Below are 24,839 nucleotides of genomic sequence, written 5' to 3' on the forward strand. Positions count from 1 at the left end.
CACTTTGGGAGGACAAGGCAGGCAGACTACTTGAGGTCAGGAGTTCAAGACCAGCCTGGGCAACATGACAAATCCCTGTCTCCATTAACAATACAAAAATTAGCTAGGTGTGGTGGTGCATGCCTGCAATCTCAGCTACTCCAGGGGCTGAGGTGAGGACTGCTTGAGCATGGGAGGGTTTGAGGCTGCAGTGATCCATGATTAAGAGTGAGAAACTTTGTCTCAAAAAAAAAAAAAAAAAAATACAGATTCAAGATTAATGTATGAAAATTAAAGAAACCATAGGTAAAATGTTTATAGGTAAGTATTGGACATTTCTTTCAGTAACTGCTTTAGTTAATAAGTTATGTGATTTCTTTAAGGTATAATATAAAATCAGAGCATATTACTTAATAACTGGGGTAAAAATGGATCATTCAGTTTCATGACAAATGAAATAAACTATAAGTAAAAAAAAAAAAACCAACCATTCTAAAATGTAAAAAAGAAAAAAATGTATCTATGCCCAGATTTACCCTAATAGCCAACATATTCTACTGTACTACTTAATTCATAGTTGCTTAATTCCTAAAAAGGGGAGGCAGTCATTGAAATATTTCACCTATACATATACTCCAAGGTCAGTTTCACAGCTGAAATTGGCAATCAGCCAATGAAGATATAGCAAAATGCTCAAAAACCTGGAAAATAGCAATTATTTGTATGTTATCACCTTTTAAAAGCCATGGATGAATGTCAGATGGGTCGCTTTCCAAGAAACAGTATAGCTGAAGAGATACTGTGCTAATTGTCGATCCGGCACCAAACACATTCTCAACACAGCATAAGAGTTTTGCAATCTGCTCTGACCGACTCACACAAAGGTTCAGAGAAAACTCTACTATGCAGCAGGTGTGAGGCTGAAAGGTAAAGTGGCCACCTACACTGGTACCTCAGGAAGAAGTTGCTAGTCATGCATTAAGACATATTAACATAGGAGAATGACTTTTTTTTTTTGAGATAGGGTCTCACTCTGTCACCGTGCTGGAGGGCGAGTGCAGTAGTGCAGTCCAATCTTAGCTTACTGAAACCTCCAAGGCTCATGCTTCCTCCCACCTCAGCCTCCTGAGTAGTTGGGACTACAGGTGCGTGCTACCGACGAAGCTCAGCTAATTTTTGTATTTTTGTTGGCAGAGATGAGGTTTTCCATATCGTCCATGTGGGTTTTTTTTTTTTAATTTGAGACATAGGCTTGCTCTGTTCCCCAAGATGGAGAGCAGTGGTGTGGCCTCAGGTCACTGCAGCCTCCACCTCCCAGGTTCAAGTGATACTCCTGCTTCAGCCTCCCAAGGAGCTAGGACTACAGTCTTGCACCACCACACCTGGCTAATTTCTGGATTTTTAGTAAGGCAGAGTTTCACCATGTTGGCCAGGCTGATCTCAAACTCCTGGCCTCAAGGGATCCACCCGTGTCAGACTCTCAAACTGCTGGGACTACGGCTGTGAGCCACTGCATCTGGCCGGACTTTAAAAATAATAAAAAATAATAATAAAATTAAGAAGAGGGATAAAAAGAAAATACCTTTAAAAAGCTGAGAGAAATGAAAAATTGCTTAGATGCTTAGAGGTAATGCTGTTTTGGGAGTGAAGGTACACTTTTAAAAATGTCACAACTCCACCAAAACTTCGCAGAAAGAGGCAGTGGGTGAACCCTGTTTTATTCAGAGTAGAATTGACTGTACCATGTCTTAAAGGTATGGCTTTCTTCATAAAGGACACAGCAATGTCTTCATTCAGCTAAAGTAATCTCAAACTAATCTGCTAAATGGGTTTTACGATGACAGGTTACAAATGAGATCACTGCTGTCTGCCAAATCAGTCATATGTACCATTACAGTCAAGAATGATAAAACCTACACCCGATGATGAATGGGGAAAGCAAAAAGCAAACAACACAGCAACAAAGCATGGCCACAAATTCTATTGCTTTTATAATGAAATAAATGTCATTGAAAAGTAACTACGGGTAAGAGTTTCCTTGCTATTAAAACCATCATTCTGTTTTCAGCAAAGTAACATAATTATCTCTGCAGTATAAATACTACTGAAATATTTTACTATTTAAATAGTAATATTTCTGCTGCTACCAAAATTAGAGGTCTTTAGAAAAAAAATTATGTGGAGTGATAATGCATAGCATCCTGACATAAATAAAAATACAATTAGTTTTGCACTGAACACATTTTTCCTAATACCATACTTTGAAACATGAGACAATGTTTTTTAACAAAAAAGTCTTAAAAATCTGCTGCCATATTTAAAAATAGATGAACAGAATATCCGGAACTAATTATCTTGCAAGGCTTAAGAATAGTCTTCAAAATAAGATTTTCTTCAAAAAACCCCACGGAAATGTCACCTAGAAATCTAGTATTTCTCACTGCTAATTACCAAGGTCTCTGTGTCTAAGAAGTCTTTGCTATATTATATGTCTATTTGCCCAAAGAAATTTGTAGGTTATGTGATACTGCTTGGCCGGGAAGAGAATTTAAAATGAATCAAATATGAATGAGTGTCAGCCACCAGAAGCCACATATCCTCTGCAGATGCCCAACTCCTGCACTGGAGTGGTCAATATAGTCACTGGTTCAACATTCTGCCTGGTGTCTGCCCCTCATTTCTGCATATCTGCACTATCACAGGACCCACTCTGTCCTTTTCTTCAGGAATGCATATTTTCTTTCTGGAGCCTTCCTGTTGTTTTTGAAGACCATGTGTTTGTACAGCCATTACATAACCTGTCTTTGGCCACGGTCAGCTGTGGTAACACTGTCATTTGTCCTAAAGATCCTTGAGAGATACCAGCTGCCCAATGAGCCAGCCTCAAGACCCCGTACAGCAAAAGCACATGCCCTGTCCTGTGTCATTCCCACATCTCAGTCCAGTTCTGTGCATGGTCCAGAACCCGTTACTCACTCAAATCAAAGCAAACTCAATTACATCACTCCTCTATTCCTCTGAGTCATACGTCTCCTAAATGGGTTTTCACCGAAGTTTCTCTGGAAAACATTTTTCAATTGATTCTGGACTTTTCCCACATTCTTGGTGCAGAACTAACTTCCCTCAACCCATTACCCTGGTCTCTAACACAATAACAAACTTATTTTTGCATAAAGTCCTAATAGGTAATTGCTCTAGATTTTATCCAGAGAAAAAAAAATCTAGCCATGTACCTGTAGATTATCCTACAGCACTTTTGTTCATATGCACTAAAGACATATGTCCATGTTTCTGAAAATCAAAGAAGATTACAAATCCCACTACAAGGTAGGACAAAGGTTCAAGTCAGCTTGTAGCTAGTTTAAAAGGTCTTAATTGGTCTGAACTTGGATGCGCCTAAGGGAAAATGAAATTCCAAGACCTATGAAGTTCACTTTGTGTAATTCCTAAGTGAGACATAACTATGCACTTGTTGAATGTTCTTTTGATTATTTAATGACACTTAGCTAGAACGTGCTGAATTCTTATTATGCGCTTTTATCTCACTGATTCCCACAACCAGCATGCAAGACAGGTGTTATCCTCATGCTTAAGGGGAACCTCAGTAAGCACAGGGGCTTGAAGGATTTGTCAGGTCATACAGTGAGTGGGTAGCAAAGCTAGAATTCATACCCAAAACACTGTTTACCATACCCAGACACCTCGTAAGCTTTAGGAACCAAAGACAGAGACTCTATGCTCTCACATTGAGAGCAGCTGGTTAATAAATCTATGTTTAAATGAATGAGATAAGACTGGGTGTGGTGGCTCACGCCTGCAATCCCAACACTTAGTGATGCCAAGGCAGGGGGATCACTCGAAGCCAGGGATTTGAGACCAGCTTGGGCAACAGGGCAAGGCTACCCTCTCCACAATCAATCAATGAGTAAATCTTCCATTGCCGGTGGAAATTAGGCCCAAAGGACTTGGTTCCCAAACAGAACTTATCTCTGAAGGCCAGGGCTTTGAAGGCAAGGTCAGGAATTGCTCCTATTCATTGCAAAGGATCAGAAAGACTGCCCAAATACCCAACCACAGGATGCTGCCAACCTTTCTAAATGCAGTGACACACCAAATGTCAAAATCATCTGTGCTGGCATATGCAAATACTCTCAGGCAACAGCAGAAGCACGTCAAACTGCCCAAACCCATTCAGAGGAAAAATAACAAGGAATTCACTGTATGCAGTTTTCATTTGTAATCATGTGCTCATGGATTCTGGCCACATTTTTGGTACCTCGGCCTCCATCTTACCAATGGGAAAAAGAAAAAAAATAAGTCACTTGTAGTACATCCTTCTTGTATAGGATCTTACATATTTTAGTGACATTTTAGGAAATCGCTACTGTGAAAGAGTACTGATTTGCTCAGCAGTACATTGTGGCTGTGGTAATGGGTAATGGTGGATGAATCAGGGAAGAGGAGGTTGATTATGAAAAGCAGAAAGCTCCTATTTAGGCAAAAAAGCATCTTGGTAATCAACAATGATGAGAAAGGAGCCTTAGAAAGGTTACATGACAACTTGATAGTGCTTTTGTAAGATGGGATGCAGTTTTAAGTTGGTGGAGTTTGGCAGAGGTTCTATTTAAAAGAAAATTCACAAACTTGAGAATAATTATTTGATTGTGTACTTTTCATCAGTGCCAGTCTGAAAAGATTTAATAAACTAAATTTGTGTTGCTTGGCATCTTGGGAAAAAGAGGTAACTTAGTTATTATTTTTCTTGAAAGAAAAAGCAGCTTCTACTTAACCAAGCCAGAACAACCTTTAAATGTGCAATGCAGCCTTAATGAATAACATATCCCTTTCAGGACTCCCATTATATATCCTTATAAGGGCATTCGTACTCCAGCATAGCCTGTATTAGCTAATCAAGGATGCACTGATATGCCTCGTAACCTGACACTTCAGAAATCCTAGAAGGATATGGAACAAGGAAATATTAAAGCAATAGTTGAGGAATTGGAAATAGAGGAAATAAATGAAACCCAGCACAGAATCAATTTTGACTTTACAAACTCCAAAGATCTAAAAACCAAACAAACAAAAAACTGTGGGACTCAAACACAAAGAATTAAGAGAAATAAAAGTAAACACAGTAATCCTTCAAAACCCAAGATAAATACACAAATCACTGAAATAATATATATAATCTATACTTGGAAGCATTCTAGTAAAATGAAAGAAGATGAGTGAAAGCCTATCTTAATTATGATGCTGAAGCTTTTTGGACATCAACTAGCTCATAGACGAGAAGACATAATTTCTGTAGCAAATAAATTCCCTGTCTGCAAAAGATATACCTTTGTTTGCTGCACTTATTTTTTCAAATTATATCCACCCAGGTAATCAAACCACACTAACCTCATAACCCCAAATACCCAAATGCAAATAATCAGCAAATTATATTTGTTTCCCGCAACTAAATTGACTTTATTATAAAATACATACACACATACATATATACTTTAAATATAGTAAGAGCACAGAAGTCTGATTTTTCTAAATGCTTAATTTGGCATTGAAATCAGTCATGTCCACTTAAAATGATTTTGAGAGTGCCTTTCACACAACTACTTCTATGGATCCTTTCTTTATGACTATACTCCTAATGCTTGCTCTGTTCATTTTAATGCATTATTGTTTCATAATACAATACTACAAATTGCAAATTACGTTTGGCTCAAGAAGTGATTATGAAAAATACTATCACTGCTGCCTTTGCTCGAATAACTCTGATAATAATGAGAGATTGATTGAGCTTTAAGCAGCCCAAGTGATGAGAAGGGTCAATTTGAACATTTCTATTAAGCTTCCTTTGTTAAACCCAACACTTTGCCAGGTCAGAGGCAAATAATCATACCCTACATCTGGTTACCATGGTTTTCCTTTTCCTAAAGCAAGGAAACAATTTAGTAAGAAGGCAGTCCCCATAAGAAATGCTAATGAGACCTAAGTCACAAAAGCACATCCGTTTAAAAGGGCACTTGAAGGAAGAAAAAGGAAAAGGTAGAATGAATGACATTTCACTACACACCTTTTTCTAGGAGGACAAAGAACAGGGGTATTCAGTAACGAAGACAATAATTTGGGTTGCCATCTGCCCGTCTAATACTCAAATGGCTATCCAGGTTGTAAGTGCTTACGAGGTAGTACAAACACAAGCACAAGGCAAGGATATCTTTGAGTTGAAAATGTCCACCCTGGATTAAATATGCATTATGATTCAAATTCTATGTTTCAACTACTGATACAAAGTAATACATGAACATATGTTACAGCAACTGAAACACTCTCAAATATTTTCTTATCCTTGTATGCTCATAGGGCAGATTAAAGTTACAAAGACAGACAAATAATGTGATCATTAAAGTTTTGGGGTTGGTGGTGGGGGAAGCCCCAGACTCTTTGCATAGCTTCTGGAAACTTCGACAGATTAAAGCTTCCCTAAAGATCTCATTATCTGTAGTAGAGTTAAGGTGTTCGTCAGCACTTTTTTCTGTCGATTATAGGAAACAATTTCTCAATTCACATTTCTTAGCGAATGCTTTCTACAGAGGAAATTAAGAGGTGCAAATTTTCATTTATTTATCTTTAAGTTGATTCACATATTCAGATTCTACATTAGGGAGATGATGCATTTTTAAGGCCCAATAAAGGGTTCTTTGGACAAATTGCCAAGATTTGGAGACTATACCTAATTCTTAGAACAAAATAGAAAAGATTCCCACAGACAGAGCAGGTTCAAGTAAATATGCAAACACCTGCCGTCTACCTGTGCCACAATACCCCTTTAAAGAACAAGGGACGAGAGGTCACGTATTTGCTTAAAGTCAGCATCTGTGCAGCATGCCTGTATCCTGAAGAGATTATCACACAGGGTTTTACAAACGTAGTAGATCATGGTTGTAATACCAGCACTTTGGGAGGCAGAGGTGGGAGGATCCCTTACGACAGGAGTTCAAGACCAGCATGGGTAACATAGTGACATGCCACCTCTACAAAAACTCAAAAATTAAAATACACATACAGAAAATGATGATGAGACCTCAAAAAGTATCAATGGCTCTCTTCCAGAAAAGATCCTCCACTCTTTGTGCTGTGGTTTCTCTCTACCAGGATGTATGGCACTAAATATTATTTATGACCCAACTGTGGTTAAGAAATCAGTTGGAACTAGGATCCAAAATCCTGGGGTGGTTTCAGAAATGGGGCAACAAGGGGTCAGAACAAGAAGTGTTCATGGCCTCCTCTCCAGTCCGCATGCTGCTCATGTGAAAGGGAACATGAAATTCGACAAATGTCAAACCACCACATCCTTCCTTATTTGACCAAATAGTTCAACAAGTGTCCAAATATATAACTTGTTGATTTGTGCAATGGCCTGGAATTCCTCTCATCCCATTTCATCTTCTGAGAACCGTCACATCGGCACTGCCTGCTTTGTCGTCTCAGTCCCTAGACTGGCTCGCTGACAATCACAAGCAAGGGTGAAGTTCTGGGGGAAGCAGATCCTGTTTATTCAAGACAGCATCCTGGAACTGAAGACAATGCTACTAAAATCAGTCTCATTGTTCCACTCTCCTCTAGTCAAGAGCTGCTTTTCCCTGGCTACAGGTGGAAACTATCTTCTCTAAACTAGTGTGTGTACTCATGACGTATTAGCAAAACTCACTTCACTGGGGACAGTATGTACACAAATCTCAAAGGGTAGAAATAACTGATACATCTTTTTTTTTTTTTCTTCCAGCAAAGGAGCTCAGAATCTCTATTCAGGAAATGATTCAGGCATAATTAAGCTAAAGGCAGAAAACCCTGTGAAAAAGAACTTAGCAAAGAGCATGAAAAGACAGATATACCCCGCTTTACAATTTCAAAAGCCTTCCATGCCCATTCTTTCATCTAGTTCTTAAAATTAAACGGGAAGAACACGGCAAGAAGGAAACCCTGAGGCTGTTATGTTTAAACTCCAGTGGCAGTGGGGCAGGGTGGGGCTAGGCTGGGCTGGGTTGGGCAGGGAAGGCGAGAAAGTCTAAATCCCAAATTCTCTCTACTAAAGTGTACTCATCTCCCTCTGATGTACCTCCACTGCTTTCAATGACTACATTCTTCATTTAGATATGTTTTAAAATAAGTTACTGACTACCCAGCTATTAGCCTTTGCACATAGAACACACTGGACTATAGACAGGGCCTAGCTCTGCCACCCAGGCCGGAGTGCAGTGATGCATTCATAGCTCACTGCAGCACTGAACTCCTGGGTTCAAGTGATTCTGCCACCTCCGCCTCTCCAGTAGCTGGGACTGCAGGCACTTACCACCACACCCAGTTAATTTTTAAATTTTTTTGTAGAGATGGGGACTTGCTATGTTGCCCAAGCTGGTCTCAAGCAATCCCCTTCTCAGCCTCCCAAAGTACCTGGATTACAAGCATGAGCCCCCATACCTGGCCAACTAATTACTTATTACACTAAAATCATATTAAAACAAACTTTTAAAAAGATCCCTATGTAAGAATCTTTAACTAGATTGTAAAATACTTGGATGTGGGAAATGTAACTTGGATTTTTAAATATCTACCAAAATGCATGATGTGGTATTTCTCACCTCAGAGTAACCATCAGTACAGGCGGATGGTGGATGAGCTTGAAAGTATCAGACAGAGAAGTATCAAAGTATTCTAGTAACTTATCTGAAGGTCGACAACTCAATTCAATTATAAGTCATCCATGGCAGTTGAGACTGGGCCAGGTGATCCCTTGTCATACAGGGCTTTCTGATGTGTCATAGCCTCTAACCACTAGATTCTAGTAGTACTCTTTCCCTACTTGTGATACTCAAAAAGTCACCAGACATTGGGGGGCGAAACCCTGGGGACTGAGAGCCACTAGACTAGGGTGTAAGACAGACTACTAGTTCCCTATGTCACCTTCATTATTTGCCAAGAATTAAGAATAAGAGGATGCAAAAGACACTGGCAGGTGTATGTTCTTCACTTTCCAACACTCTGCGTATTTCAGGACTACTTCTGAAACACTGAAGGAAGTCTCCTTCCACTGACATGGTTAGGGCTGAACACAGATGACCATCTAAGTCCCAGAAGACATGATTCAGCATGCTAGAACAAGAAGACTTGGCAGGGCTGGGCGCTGTGGCTGACGCCTGTAATCCCAGCACTTTGGGAGGTTGAGGTGAGTGGATCACGAGGTCAAGAGATCGAGACCATCCTGGCTAACACGGTAAAACTCCGTTCTCTACTAAAAATACAAAAAGTAGCTGGGAGCCACTGCATTCCAGCCTGGCGACATAGTGAGACTCTGGCTCAAAAAAAATAGAATACTTTGGGGGATGTTTTCAAAGAAATCACAGGAGTGCTGGGCACCATGGCATGTTCCTGTAATCCCAGCTACTTGCTTGGGAGGCTGAGGTCAAAGGAATTTGAGAACAGCCTGGGTAACAGCAAAACCATCTCTTAAAAAAAATAAACCCACTGACCCACAAACAAGACTTACAAGACCAAAAAGACACCAAGGTCAGTACAACCAACATGAAAACACCACGATAAACAGCCTCACTCAGCCTGGGCGCTGTGGCTCACAACTGGAATTCCAGCACTTAAGGAAGCCAAAGTGGGAGGACTGCTTGAGCCCAGAAGTTCAAGACCAGCTTGGACAACACAGTGAGACCCCATTTCTAGAAAAAGGTAACAAAAATTAGCCAGATATGGTGGCACAGGCCTGTCATCCCAGTTAGTCAGGAGGCTTAGGTGGGAAGATTGCTTGAGACCAAGGGTTTGAGGCTGTGGCAAGTTATGATCACGCCTCTGTACTGCAGTCTCAGTGACAAAGCAAGTCCCTGTCTCTCAAAAAAAAAAAAAAAAAAAAAAGAGTAAATAAATAAGAGCTTAACTCCAAAATCAGAAAGACATGAGGTATGTGATGATAACTGGCACTATTAAATAATAAAAATACTGTATAAAAAATAGAAGTAGCAAAGGTAACATGCAACAGCGTTTAAAACACATAGCACACTGCTGGCAGAAATCATCACTGAATATGTAATAGACACTATTTCCTAACGAGAGTATCTAAACATTCATCTCCTTCATTTCCAGGTAGCTACTCTAGTCCACCTCAGTTTGGAAGCCCACGGCCATTTCAGTGATAGAATTTTCCATCATTTGTGATCTGTTCTGTGTCTTTTCAGTTAAATGAAAATGATCTGGCCAATGGTGGTTAGTCTTGGCCAGCAGAGTCGAGCAGGAGTGGACCGCAGCCCAGAGTTACAAAGCAGCTGCACTTCCAGGGGCCTGAGGCCACTTGGCTTCAGAGCAGTGGGCTGGAGAGGCAGGTGCTGCGGGCTGCCCCCAACATCCACCTCTTCTTTCTCCTTACTGCGAAAACCCTGATATGGCTGGGAGAGGAAACGCACCTATCTGAGATAAAACTACATTCCCCAGCTTCCCTTGAAAACAGGAACTAAACATGGAAACAGTTAAGAGCATGGCCTCTGGAGCCAGAATCCTGGGTTCAAATTCCAGCTCTGCCTCTTCCTAGCGCTATGCTGTCGACTGGCTGTGAGGGGCAACTCATTTAACCTCGTTAAACCTCAATTTCCTCTTTGGTAAAATGTAACCATCCTCACAGATTTATTGTGAAGATGAAATGAATTATTCATCCCTGTGTGTTGGCACATAGAAGCACTAAATAAATATGAGCTGTTTATGATCATCGTTATCCTTCATAGAAACTGATGAGTGGCACTTCTGGAAAAGACCCTGAGTAAGAAGCTGACTTAGCTAGAGTTGTCACCCTGCAGTGACACTGAGGATAGACATACATGTTAAGACACTCGTGTTCGTAGCAGCCTTATTACAACAGCTAGTGTCCATCATGGGTGAATGGATAAACAACATGACGTATACACATACAATGAAATATGACTTAGCTGCCAAAGGAAGGAAATCCTCACACACACTACAACCCTTGAACGTTGAGGACATTATACTAAGTGCGGTCAATTAATGGCAAAAAGACAAATACGGATTCAACTTATATGAGGGAGCCAGAGTAGTCAAATTCACAGAGACAGAAGGTAAAGTGGTGGTTTCCAGGAGTTGGGGGAGAGGGAAGTGAGGAGCTAGTGGCTAATAGGTACAGAGTTTGTTTTACAAGACGAATGGAGTTCTGGAAATTAATGGTGGTGGTGAGTTGCACAACAATGTGAGCACATTTACTGCTGCTGAACTAAATGGCTTAAAAATGGCTATGACAGAAAATATTAGGTATATTTCAGCACAGTTTAAAATGATGATAATAGAAAAATACAGATTAAGGATGGCTGAATAAAAAGGAGGTGGTGACGTTGATAACACTCTGAGGCGACCATAGGATTTTTGGGCTTCCAATCCCCAGCCTTATTTTAAAGGAAAGAAAACAAAACTCTGGCTTAAGCCACAAATATTTGAGTCTGTGCTACAGCCAAGACAATTTCGTACAGATTGACGCGTGGAGATAAGCAAGCAAGGACTGTCTGCTTTCATCTATTTGGTTTCCCAGTGAGACAAAAGAATATATTCTTTGCAACATCTCTGGAAGTGCTCCCATCTTCACATCAATACCTAACTTGTTCAGTCTTACAGTTCCCAACAACTGATTCTCTCAAGATGGTCCCCTCAAAGCCAACCCACAGTGGCCAGCAGAGCGCAGGGAGGAGCCCAGTGCCTCCCAAAAGGCTAAGAGCAGAACTAATTGAGACAACTGCAAAATAAACACCATAGATATTCAGGCCAAGGCTGCTATTCCAGCTGACAAAGACTGTCAGGACTGAACACAAAAGGAAAACAGCAATCCATGAGTCAGAACTGATTCTCATTTTCTCCTCATTGTTTCTGATGCTATTTGGGTACGCTCCAGTTGGTGATGGCTTCACGCACTTTCTATGATGTTGGCTGTTAATAAGTGCTTTCTCTCTAATCAGACGGCTGTCCACCAGCTGTGTATACAGACAACAGTGGAAGACACTTCTAAAGAGAGGTCCTTTTCCTTTGCTGACCAGACTAAATGGAAACAGGATAGAAAAACTCTGTTTTCGTGACTCCGAGAATGTCCATCTTATAAGATAAACAATGTTTAAAGAAATTCTGTCAAATAGGAGTGTAATCAAAAAGTAAAGCATAGAACTTTGAGGATGAAAGACAGTAAGACCTGCATGTATAAAACTAATTTGAATATGGGACCTTCTGAAAATGGAGTTCGATAGGAAAAATGCTGTATAAATTTTTGTTTGTTCATTAAAATTGAGAAAGATCTAATACCTTAGTGGTAACCCATTTAAAGACTGTAATGGTATCTAACTATTACCAGTATTACCAAACAGTAGCTAACTGGTTACATGGCCTACCTTTTTAAAAATAGTAATTAGTTCATAATACTTTATTACTGAAAATACAAAAGAAAATAAAAATTGTGTCACAGTAGGAAATACGTGTAAATATACACTTTCCTGGGAAATACACTTTCAGAAACAAATCCAGTTAAAAGGTTTTTGAGTGCAATACCCAGAGTACATAATACACAGAATGGCTCATGAAATTACAAATGTGTGTATAACAATAAAAAGTTTGCATTAATAGTTTGAACATACCAAGAACTTGGTATGTCCCTTTGGATAGACAAGAAAGATGGATACTGTTGCCCTGAAAAACAAGGTATCTACAAATCACAGTATATTAGAATTTTTTTTGAAATCATGGGAACAGAAGCATTCATGAATCTTAGGAAAACCCAATCAGGAAATGTATGCAGGTATATAGTGGGCACTCCTGATTATGTGTTATAATGGTGAAATGTCACAATATTTTAAAACAATACTGGAAAAAAAGAGCTTCCAAGAAAAGGTAACTTTGGCCTGGTGTGGTAGCTGATACCTGTAATCCCAGCACTCTGGGAGGCTGAGATTGAAAGGATCACTTAAGGTCAGCAGTTTGAGACCAGCCTGGGTAACAAAGTGAGACCCCCGTCTCAACAAAAATAAATAAATAAATAATTGTGCATGCCTGTCAACCTCAGCTCCATGGGAGGCTGAGGCAGGAGGCTGCAGTGGGCCGTGCTCACACTACGGCACTCTAGCCTGTCCAACCTGGGTGACACAGCACCCAGGTGGGGGGTGTGTGTGTGTTTAAAGGCGGGGTTGGAGGCAATGTTAAAGCTTGGACTTTGACAAAACAATTTACCTGACTATAAGTTCTTTTCTTGTTCTGTAAGCATAAGAAAAGACTGGAACTAGGTAGATAATTTGGAGTAGCTAATGCCACCAAGATTCTTAACCCACAGGCACCTCTGGGAAGGTTGTGTTCAGCAGGACACCTCCCAACACACAAGAGAAAGGCAAAGACAGTGAATGACACAGTCTCTCGCCACGGAGGGTAAGAAGCGATCCCACAGGCAGCAAAATCAATCACCAAATTTATTTTTCCTGCAACTTGTGTTAAGTATTTACTTACAAATTAATTCCTCACATCCTAAAAGCGACAATGCTTTGTGAAAATCTGCAATTAGGATTCATGTCACCTAAAATGTCATGTCTATTGCTCAAAAACTATGGAAATCTGGCACAGGTCTTGTGTCTGTGTTTGTATCACAGTGTCAGGAAAAATGCTTCTTAAAACAGGGATATGCAATGTTCTTAACTTGAACAAGCATTAGCATCAGAGATGACGGCCTCACTCGCATCATATGGAAATATTCAAGTATATCACAGAGTGCTGGGTAACCCTTCAAAATAGGTCCAGCTGGCACCCACTGACTAATCACTCCAGGTAGCCAAGACCAGGAGGACTTTCTGACCTCAGCAGAAAGCGAACAACATCATTCTAATTAACAAAAACACATCCTTGTTTTAATGGCTTTAGTGACCACACTCTTCTGATTTTCCTCCTCTCTCTGCAGGGGCCTCTTCTCAATTACCAACAGCTCCTTCCTCTGCCCCACTCCTGCCCAAAGCTCCAGGGATATGTGAAGGGGCCTTAGAACTCTCTTAGGCCGCCTTCTATTACTTCTTCTGTCTACATGCACTTCCCAGACAGCCCCCTCACTCACACTGCCATGGTTTTTTAGCACTACCTGACGTTTCTTTGATTTCCAGATCTCTACAGTGCCAGCCCTTCCCCCTCATCCACCCTCCAGTTACCTCCATGTAGACCTATCACGGGCATATCAGATGCAACATGTCACACGAGCCTCCTCCAGTATTCACTAGTCAGAGTGTGACTATCCACCCAGCTGACCCGGCCAAAACTGTGGCAATTCTTTCTTACTGTTCTTTCTCCTTTTTATTTAAAAAGAAAAACAAATAAGTAAGTTCCTTAGATTCTACCTGAGAAATAAATCTATATGTCTGTGTCCCTGCGGTTACCTCCATCACTGGCCACGATTTTTACAAAAGCTGCCCCACAGTTCCTGGCTTCACTCCGGTCTAGCCTTTCAGTTCACTTTTAACACTGTGGTTAGAGGAATCTTTTAATTTTGTAAAAACTTTAAATTTTATCAAGCCATTCTCTTGAATGGTTATCCACTATCCTTCAGAGCAGAGCCAAGCTATATCAAGAGTCATTTATGAGAGGCCACCTGCCTCTCCAACAACTCCGGGTTTCTCATCCCACCTTCGCAAACCAAGAGGATTTCCACCATCTAAACGATGTTTTTCAAATTGTGTTTTAGAACTCACTGAAGACCTGATACCGATTTAGTGGCACTTACCATTTAAACAAATGAATTCTAGAATACTAGTAACAGTAGCAGCAGCTAATACCTACAAAGTACTTACTTTGTACCAGAAGGAGCTCTAAAATGCTTTCTATCTATTAATTCACATTAGCTTCAAAACAACCCTGTGAGGCATGATAATCAGGTATCATGATTATCCACACTTCACAACTGAAAAAAGTAAAACACAAAGAGGTTCATTAACCGGCCCCACATACAAGGCTGGTGAGCATGCAGCTGGGATTTGAACTCAGAACATCGAACTTTAGAGTTTAGGCTCTCGGCCACGACGCTGCTGCTCAATAAAATATATCACACTGCATCACACTGAGAAAAGCAGGTATCACCTGTTTCGTGAAATATTTTAGCTATTTGTGCACATATGGTTATACAAGGTTGCAAGCTAGGACGTATTTCTTCTTAGAGATGGTATCAAAAAAGTTTAAATTTCACTGATCCAAAACGCTCCTTTTTCCCCTTTGAGCTCAGAGAAAGAGTCAAAACCTCTTTCAGACCTCAATTTTAATATCATTTTTCAGAAGGTAGATGGTTTCTAGTCTGTGCTAGGCCCATTTGCGGCAGGTTCTCAGGACCTCCCTATCTCCCTTTCATGAGGTCCATGGGAGCAGGACCTACTCACTCAGTGTCTGTCATCTCTCCTGCATCTGCCGCTAAATCCAAAACACCTCCAACAGTGCCGAGGATGCAGTAGGCACTCCAGTAAATATCTGCCGAATGTATGAAATGAATGGTTTTACCTCTCAATTACTAAAAACATCACACCTGCTCCATAACCAAGTTTGAAAAAAACAATCCACCTGCTCATCTTTAGAAGCCATTTTTGTCAAGTGAGCAATAAAATGTTCAGAATTTATTTCACTGCCCGGGTGATTTTGTGTGTGTGTGCAAGGCAGGTAAAATTTTATGTGAATGTGTTCTGCCTAAGTGATTATCAATGCTTTGCCACCGTGCTCAAAGTAACGTCAGGCAGCCAGCTGTTGCTACGTCCTAGAAAGAAAATCAAAGGAAAATTTCCATCCTGTTAGAGTACCTACTTGCAGTTGATCTAAACTTGACTTTCTTAAAACTGTTTCAGAATCAAGCTATCCTGAGATAAATTAAATAGATGTTACCACTTTCTCGATTAAGTGACTTTATTCTTGCCACTGAGTTTAAGACCTCCATTCAAAAAAAAAAAAAGGAAAAACTTTCTACTACTATAAATTTACAAAGGAAAGATCTGAAATTCTAGGAATTCAAAAGTTCAACTTGGGATGTTTTCCTAATAACCAAAATCAGTTATGAAAGCAGGAATGCGATAAAAGGTCTTTTTCCCTATAATCTTCAGTTAGTGGAAATTTACAAAGGTTTGAGGATCCCAGCCAGATGTGAGACCGGTGACGCTGAGCTTGAATAGCCCCCGCAAGGAGCAAAGCCTGGAGAGGTGAGCCTGTGGACCCTCCAAGGATCAGGCAATCGTGATCTGAGCGGCATTGACAGGGCGTGGGCTGAGCTGAGGTGGACAGAAAGACGAGGAAACAGAGGAATGAGAGGAGGAGGCAGAAACTGCTAACACATCCTGTGGAAAAGAAGAATGACCTCGTAATTGTTTTCACAGCAGAAAAGAAGCAGCAGCAGCGGTGGAGGTACAAGGCAGCACGCAGTAAAGAAGGGGGAGTGAGGGTGGGAACAAGAAGAGGGAGGGAATTCGCAGGACAGAGTCACTTGGAAGAAACAGAGCCAAAGGAAAGAGGGCATTGGTTTGAAATCATCCTGGCCAGGTGCGGTGGCTCACAGCTGTAATCCCAGCACTTTGGGAGGCCGGGGCAGGTGGATCAAGAGGTCAGGAGTTCAAGATGAGCCTCGCCAAGATGGTGAAACCCTGTCTCTACGAAAAATACAAAACATTAGCCGGGCGTGGTGGCGGACACCTGTAATCCCAGCTACTTCAGGAGGCCTAAGAAGAAAATTGCTTGAACCCCGGAAGTGAAAATTGCAGTGAGCTGAGATCACGTGACTATACTCCAGCCAGGAGTTTGAGACCAGCAGGGGCAACAAAGTGAGTCCCCATCTCTACAAAATTGAAAAAAAAAAAAAAAATTATTTTGGAAAGAGAAGAGATCACAGACAGAGAAAGCAACAGAAGTCAAGTAAGGGGCTGGGAGTGGTGGCTCACACCTGTAATCCCAACACTTTCAAAAGCTGAGGCTGGCAAATCATGATGTCAAGAGATCGAGACCATCCTGGCCAACATGGTGAAACCCCGTCTGTACTAAAAACACAAAAACTAGCCAGGTGTCGTGGTATGTGCCTATAGTCCTATATACTCGGGAGGCTGCAGGCAGGAGAACCGCTTGAACTCAGGAGGCGGAGGTTGCAGTGAGCTGAGATTGCACCATTGCATTCCAGCCTGGTGACAGAGGAAGACTGTTTCAATTAAAAAAAAAAAAAAAAAGAAAGAAAGAAATCAAATAGGAACAAAATGTGAAAGTCAGGTTAAAAAAATACTAACTTCTGCATTCCCAAGCTAGCAACAGAAATCTTTTTTCCATCGCATTCACAACAGCAATATCATGTTGCATAACAATCTTGGCTCCCACACAGGCTTTGGGGGTGGCAAAATCTACCCGGAAGGGCTAAGAAGGCTCAGATGGTGCAGGAGAGTGTCAGGAACATGGCCTTTGAGGTTGACCATTGTTCAAATTTGGTGTGGCTCTACCACCAATTATCTTGTGACCTGGGTAAGTTAATTTCTCTCTGAACCTTTGTATTTTAGTTTCTTCATTTATCAAACAGGGCTAAAAGTAGTACCTTTTAGGGTTATTAAGGGGCATAAATGGGTTAGTGAACACAGTGTTCTCTGCAGTGTCCACCAGTATCAACATGCAGTGAGTGCTGACTGCTAGCCAGAGGATTGGTGGATGTAAGCTACGTAAGAAACAGCTTATTTTTTGCCTCAAAAAGTCACAATGAGCTACATACCACCTAACTAAATCAGAAATGGGATAAAAACTTGTAATAGATAATCCTCTAAATTAGCTGAGAGCAGAAACTGAGAAACCTTATTAAGTAGGAAAACGCTGTAGTTGGCTTCCATCACTTCAAAGCATCTGTTCAGTTCATTTCAAAGTACCTGCTCCTCTGTATGAACACAGAATGTAAAGTTCTTCCTTCTTCTTCCTTTATCTAAAAAAGACTAACATTGCTAGATCATATTTTCATTATGAAAGAAATGGAAGTCACAATATAAATATCATAAATGTCTTGGGAGAAGAAACTAAGAAGGTGAGGTTGTCATCAGCCAGTCAAGGCATACCTCAGATTCCAGGCCCCAGGTGTGGGCTGGGTCCTGGTGCGTCTGGAGAAACGTGTGCACGCCCAGAGGGCAGTAGTGAAAGAGAAAGCCCAGGAGCGCCCCCTGTGGGCAAGGCAGAGGTTGTTTGTAAGTGGTCCATAGCTGCGGCAAGAAGGGAGGAAGCCTTCCACCCACCCACTCATTTGCTCTGCAGCAGCTGCCCACAAAGCTTGTGAGGAGTAAAACCAGCATGGACTTCTTTAGAAACAATCTTACACATCTCCTGGACCCTGATGTTTTGAGGCGTAGGCAGACATGAAAGGGCAATTTTAACACACATGCTTTGCTTAAATCTATCACCACTCAACTATATAATCCTCAGCCTGAAAATAGGAAAGTGTCCAACATGGAATATGTAAGCTGGCAATCCTAATTATCTTTTCTGAGAGTCTTATGTGCTAGAGAATACTTTAATCATGGCTGGGCACGGTGGTGCATGCCTGAAATCCTAGTACTCTGGGAGGTCAGGCAGGAGGATCACCTGAGGCCAGGAGTTTGAGAATAACCTGGGCAACAAAGTGAGACCCCATCTCTACAAAGTACAAAATAAAAAAAATAGCTGGGCACGGTGACATGTGCCTATAGTCCCAGCTACTCAGGAGACCGAGGCAGGAGAATCACCTAAGCCCAGGAGTTCAGGGTTGCAAGGATCACATTACTACACTCCAGCCTGGATGACAGAGCAAGATCCTGTCTCCAAAAAACTTTTATTAAAACAAATCAAAATTAAGCCAGGCACAGTGGCTCATGCCTGTAATCCCAGCACTTTGAGAGGCCCAGGTGGGCAAATCATTTGAGGTCAGGAGTTCGAGACCAGCCCGGCCAACATAGTGAAATCCCATCTCTACTAAAAATACGAAATTAGGCGGGCGTAGTGGGTCATGCCTGTAATCCCAGCTACTTAAGAGGCTGAGGCAGGAGAACTGATTAAACCCAGAAGGTGGAGGTTGCAGCGAGCCAAGACTGCATCAGTGCACTCCACCCTAGGTGACAGAGCAAGAATGTCTCATAAAAAAATCAAAATTAAAAAAAAAATTTTAATTTACAAGAATCATCTATTGCTATTTTTAGAAGAAAAAAAGAAATTCAATAATAAACCAAAGGCCATGATGTAGATCCATGGAACACGGAAGGCTGCTCTTGGGGACTGTCTCTGCAGTCACAGCATGCACATACACAAAGGCAGAGATGGCAGTGACATCACCTTCCAAAGACAGGGTCGCCAGCACTGCCCTTGTATGAGGATTTGTCATAAATTGCAAAATTACTCCTAATAGAAGCTTCCAACATACACTATTTGCCACTGATTCCAAAAGTTTTATTTATTCATTTACTTAATACTGCTTTAGTCTGGATTTCGTCATAAGCAGACCCTGAGACAAGGATTCAGGACAGTGGTTTAAGGGAAGAATTGGGAGACGCAAAAGTGAGGAGGAAAGGCTGTCACAAAGCAGTGTTACTGAGCCTGTGACACAGTGGGCAAGGGGAACACATCCCATAGGCAAACTCTGGCACCAGGGTAGGGGCTGCTGCCTCTCGACCTGAAATGTGCACAGAAATCTCCAGGGTTGATAAACTGCACACTCTAGTGTCAGTAGATGTGGGCAGGGCCTGGGATTCTGCATTTCTGACAAGCTCCTAGTCTGAGAGTGAAGGGGGGCAGACCATATGCCTTAGTGCTATAAACCCAAGGGGTATGGGGACTGGGGTGCATTTACACTGGCACTGAAGGCTGCTCCAAGGTGGACACATCCAGCAGGCCCAGATGGAAACACAGAGCTGCCTTCCAAGGCTTCAGAGAGGCTTCAGGCACAGAGGCAGAGAATGGCCATGGCAGGGTTTTGGCAGTGGGGCATCTGTTACACTTACTGGGCACTGATGACGGATGCACCATGCAGTCTGCCAGGCATACACCAAGGGAAAAACGGGTTTACATTCTCTGTCAATGTCAATGTATATTTACATCAAAAGAGTGGGACCTATCATATCTCAGGTGGGAGTGTAAATGCGAAAAGTGATGCCAAAAAGTGGGCTAGACAGTGTCAGGGTGGGAGGGAGCAGAGTTTGCAATTTTGGCTAGACCCTCTAAAAAGTTGACTCTTGCATAAAGATGTTAAAGGTGCAAGGGTGAACCTGGGAATACCTGAGAAAAGTGTCCTCCAGGTAGAGGGAGGAGCAAGGGAAACGGTTCTAGTGGACCCGCTGGGTTTAGAGAAGAGAAAAGTTACTGAAGGCAAGAGGGGCAGAGTCCAGGTCAGAGAGGCTGGGGTGGGGACCAAATCCTGTGGGACCCTAAGGATTTGGCTTCTGCTCTCAGTGGCGCTAACAGCTACTGGGAGGTTGAACAGAGGAGGGAAAAGTGCCTTCCGGCTGTGGTGGTGAGAATATACTGTAGGAAGCAGGGGTTGAGGCAGGGGGCACAGGGAGAGAGCTAATGCCTAAACCAGGAAGAGAGCAGACGGAGCTTCGCTCACTGGGGCACAGTAGCAGTGGCCGGGGGGGGGTGCTGAAAAGCAGTAGGATTGCAGATGTGTGCCAAAAACAGAGCTAATGGACTTTTGCTTTTCCACGTTCACAAACTGCTTGCGGGGTATAAAGGAAAATCAGGTGTCAAGGATCACTCCAAGGCTTTGGATCTCACCAACTGAAAAGACAGAGTTGCCATTATCTGAGAGGGAAAGCTCAAGGGAGCAGCGTGCAGGGAGGTGAATCCAGCAGTGAGTTGGGTGCCTGTGAAGTTTCAGGTGTCTGGCTGATCTCCAAGTGAACATGTCAGGAAGACAGTTGGAACTACAAATGAAGAGTTCCAGGAAAATGTCCAGGCAGGAGAGGTGAATTTGAGAGTCATCTGCCTATAGACTGTATTTAGATTGCAAAGGCTCTGTTTCCTGAGAATATCAAAATTCGGTGTTACCAAAAAGAGAGAAAAAAAGGATGATGGACTGAGCCCTGGGGCACACCGGGACCGGGAGGACAGAGTATGGTGCAGAATCAGCAAAGGAGACCAAACAGGGCAGGCCAGGGAGGAAGAGGGAAAGCCGGCAGAGGCCATCTCAAAGGAGAGCAATGATTAACACGCGGACCATGATGAAGGATGAAAACGGACCCGGACTTCCCAAGGCAGAGGGAACCGGTGACCTGGATGACAGCAGGATTTGTTGGAAGGGGTCAAGAATTCATTGAAGCAAGTTCAAGAGAGTATGGGAAAACAGAGACAGCAAATATACCAAAGGGTCTGCTGTGATGGGCACAAGAGAACATGAAATCATAGCTGGAAGAGTAAGCAGGGCTAAGAGAGAATTCTCTCTAAGATGGTGGAAGTGACGGCATAGTGTAAAACAATGTGAATGAATGATCCTGTAGAGAGAAGAGCAATGCCAGGAGCAAGTGGCTCATGCCTCATCTCGGCATGCTGGGAGGCAGAGGCTGGAGGATTGCTGGAGGCCAGAAGTTCGAGACCAACCTGGGCAAGAAAGTGAGATGCCATCTTTACAAAAAATTTAAAAAGTTAGCCAGGCACAGTGGTGCATGTCTGTAGTCCCAGCTACCAGGAAGGCGGAGGTGGGAGCATCACTTGAGCCCACAAGGTGCAGTGAGGCATGACTGCACCACTGTACTCCTGCTGGACAACAGAGCAAGACCCTGTCTCAAAATAAATAAATAAACAAAAAGTAGTCACAGATGGGTTTAGAAGAAAGAATTAAGAATTGTTGGGGCAACGTCCTGCAAGAGGCAAGAGAGGACCAGAATGATTTTCAGGAGCTTGGCCTTGGCTTACAGCATGGGATGGATGGGGCAGAGGTTCCACCATCCAAAAAAAAAAAAAAAAAAAAGAGCAGTCATGGATGATGCAGAAAGAATTAAGAATTGCCTGCAAGAGGCAAGAGAGGACCAGAATGGTTTGGCTCTTGGCTTAGAGCATGAGATGGAAGTGGGGAAAAGGGTCAACCATCAAAAAAAAAAAAAAAAACACCACCAAAAAAAAACGCAAGCAGGTTAATGGGAGACCTGGTTATTTCACTATGATCCAAATTTTATTCTGATTTTAGTCTTTTGCTTCTAAATTGGCTATTATTAAACATGGGTCAGAAGAAAACCAACACTAAATTAGAAAACAGGTCCCCCAGTAAATTCCTTAAAAGATGGTTTGTTTGAGGATAAAAGAATTACCTTTATACACTAATTTGTGACTTGATAAAAAATACATTTAGGAATAACATGTACTTGATCTATTATATTTAATGTAAATAATATGGAGCCTTAATAGTAACAAGTAAAAGCATTCAGAAGGAGTATTTCTAATATATGTTGTGGTGAATGTCATTAGCTGAGTCTGTCTTCTAAGTGCATTTTTCAATGGTGTGATAGTATTTATTTACCCTATGTTATTAGAAAGTGAATAGTCGGTAGCCTTCAATTTTCACATCAATTGCAGAAAAAAAGATTCCATTTTCCACACAGCCTGGAATTGAAATTGACTTAGCATCTCAGAACTGTCAAGAATTTCTTTTGCGAAAAGGTTTGCTTTACAGAGACTATAAAGTGGGTGTCATCCTTGACACTTGCATTCTATATTCGCGCCGCAGGTCTATGGAAAAGGAACGTTAAAGAACATCAGAAAAGGTCTGAGAGGCCCGGCCGTCATGCTTTGTGCCTCCTTCAGCTCTCTCTGCATTCAGCCTGGGTGCTGTGAATGTCAGAGGTTCTCTATTTAAAACTGCTAACCAGGAAAAGAAGAATACTTGAAGAATATGGTATCGGTTACCTTAGAGGTCAGTTGGACATGTAGTTTCCTGTGTTAAAAAAGGAAACCTCTGTTTCAAGTAAAATTAATAGAAGCATACATTAAGTCCTTAGGATTTACAAATTCATAACTCATTCCAAGGAAACCTCCCATGGTGTATAATTACAAAACAGAGCTTTCTTTGTCCAGGTGACAAACAAGAAAGCAAACAAAATTATGTGAAATCTTGTTGTGTTTCATTTGGAGAAGGATTGCTTTCTATGTGCTTACTTTAACTGCATTCCTTAAATCATCAGCAGGCTGCACAGGATGCCACTTGATGTACCAATGTGAACCTGGTTATATTAATCCCCATGGCAGCCAGACCAAGTCATGAAAAACCAGCATGACCAAATAAACACTCTTCTGCATGTCTCCTTACTAGAAAATAACTGGAGGCTTTCCCTTGGGTAGGGTGAGGGTAGAAACGCAAATTGCTCTCAAGTCAGAGCAGAGGTCAAGCCTTCTCACAGGTCCTAGACCCAATCCACAATACCCTTTATCGATGGTTTTCAAGACTTCAGTTACTTATTTTTATTTTTCATTAATTTTTTTTTTTTTTTTTTTTTTTTTTAGAGACAGGGCCTTACTGTGTTACCCAGGCTGGTCTCGAACCCCTGTGCCTGGAATTACAGGTTTGAACCAATGCACCCAACCCACATTTATTTTCAATAAGAATGCAATGCTAACATTTTCAGGAAAAAGAACTAACTAAATATATAGTCTCTGTCTCAAATCTCAAGAAGCCATGAATAATGAAACTGTGAATTAAGGCTTCTTTCAAGAGAGAAGGCTTCAATCCAAAGTAAGGACTACTGGAGATCCAGTGGCCCGCACTAGCATTTGGATCTGTGATTCGAACGCTAGGCTGGGCGGACTCTTTCCAGAAACATTCATGAAAGAGTGTGTGCTCTCTCAACACATGTGATCTCAGCAAACCGGAGGATTACTATGTGCCAAAGTAGCTTTTTTTACACAGGAAGGACTTGCTGGTTCAGCCATCCCTAAGCACAGAAATTTGTTTTTTTCACCACCACCCCACAACTGCCCGTTTTTGGTAGAAACTCTAATCCACAAACGGACTGAAACCTTTGCCAAAAGGCCCTTCATACTGGTCCATATGGTCATCAGTCTATCCACTGCATGTCATCTCTGATGGGTGACTGCACCAGCCCACACACCTCTTTGCCTCTGTCCTGCATCATCTGTGACATCTGCCTGTGTCCCAAAGTCACGGGTGGTTACACAACACAACCAAATGGGTGGTGGCCCTTTACAGAATCTTGAAAACTCTGATTCTAACATCCAATAGGTACGTGCTGATGATTTCTGAATACGCCAGCAGTGAGAGGACTATGGTTTTCCACTACGAAAAGAGGCCAATAAAGAAATGAAAGGGAAAAAAACATGTCTCTGCCTTTTCAAGCAGTAATTTAAACCCCAAGCTTGAAATCAAGATCAAAAACTTCTAAATGGATTAATAAGGAAATTACTAAACCATCAAACTGCTGATGTCGTAAACAAAATTCGTCAACAGCCACTAAGAATTCATTAAAAGTAAATTTATTTTTTGTTTAAAAAACACAACAACTGTGCAATATGTGCTGCTCAAGACATGTTTTGAATCGCTTTGTTGTTCATCTCTTCTGGGGCTTCAGTTTGGCAAGGCTAAATGAGAGACACGGTACAGACACACAGTTAGTACAGGTGAGGAAAGCAACGAGAACCCGCATTTCTTCTTCTGTCAGACGCCTAAGATGTATGATCCAAACTACAACATTCCGTTTTTAAAACCTGTTCATGTTCATTGCGTTCTGAAAACGATCATATTCTAAAAAGGAAAAGAGAGCAGTATATCTGATTTCAACGAAACAAGGTTACAAACTAAATTATCTATTTCCTCTTCAAAACTGAATAAA

At 41.7% G+C, this 24,839-nt stretch overlaps 1 protein-coding gene across 25 annotated transcripts in view; it reads right to left on the reverse strand.

The window, feature by feature from the left end:
• PARD3 (par-3 family cell polarity regulator) overlaps nt 1-24,839 on the reverse strand; it is an 838,158-nt gene that overhangs the window by 297,696 nt on the left and 515,623 nt on the right. For 2 of the 25 annotated variants that reach the window (XM_039478620.2, XM_039478618.2), the window contains one exon: nt 24,468-24,588. The exons of the other annotated variants lie outside the window; for them this stretch is intronic. In XM_039478620.2, the coding sequence (XP_039334554.1) occupies nt 24,558-24,588 (31 nt within the window). In that variant the 3' untranslated portion in view covers nt 24,468-24,557. Of the gene's footprint in view, nt 1-24,467; nt 24,589-24,839 lie in introns of those variants that run through there. 25 annotated transcript variants of the gene reach the window in all.

This window comes from Saimiri boliviensis, chromosome 8 (genome assembly GCF_048565385.1).
Source record: "Saimiri boliviensis isolate mSaiBol1 chromosome 8, mSaiBol1.pri, whole genome shotgun sequence".
NCBI classification, from domain to species: Eukaryota; Metazoa; Chordata; class Mammalia; order Primates; family Cebidae; genus Saimiri; species Saimiri boliviensis.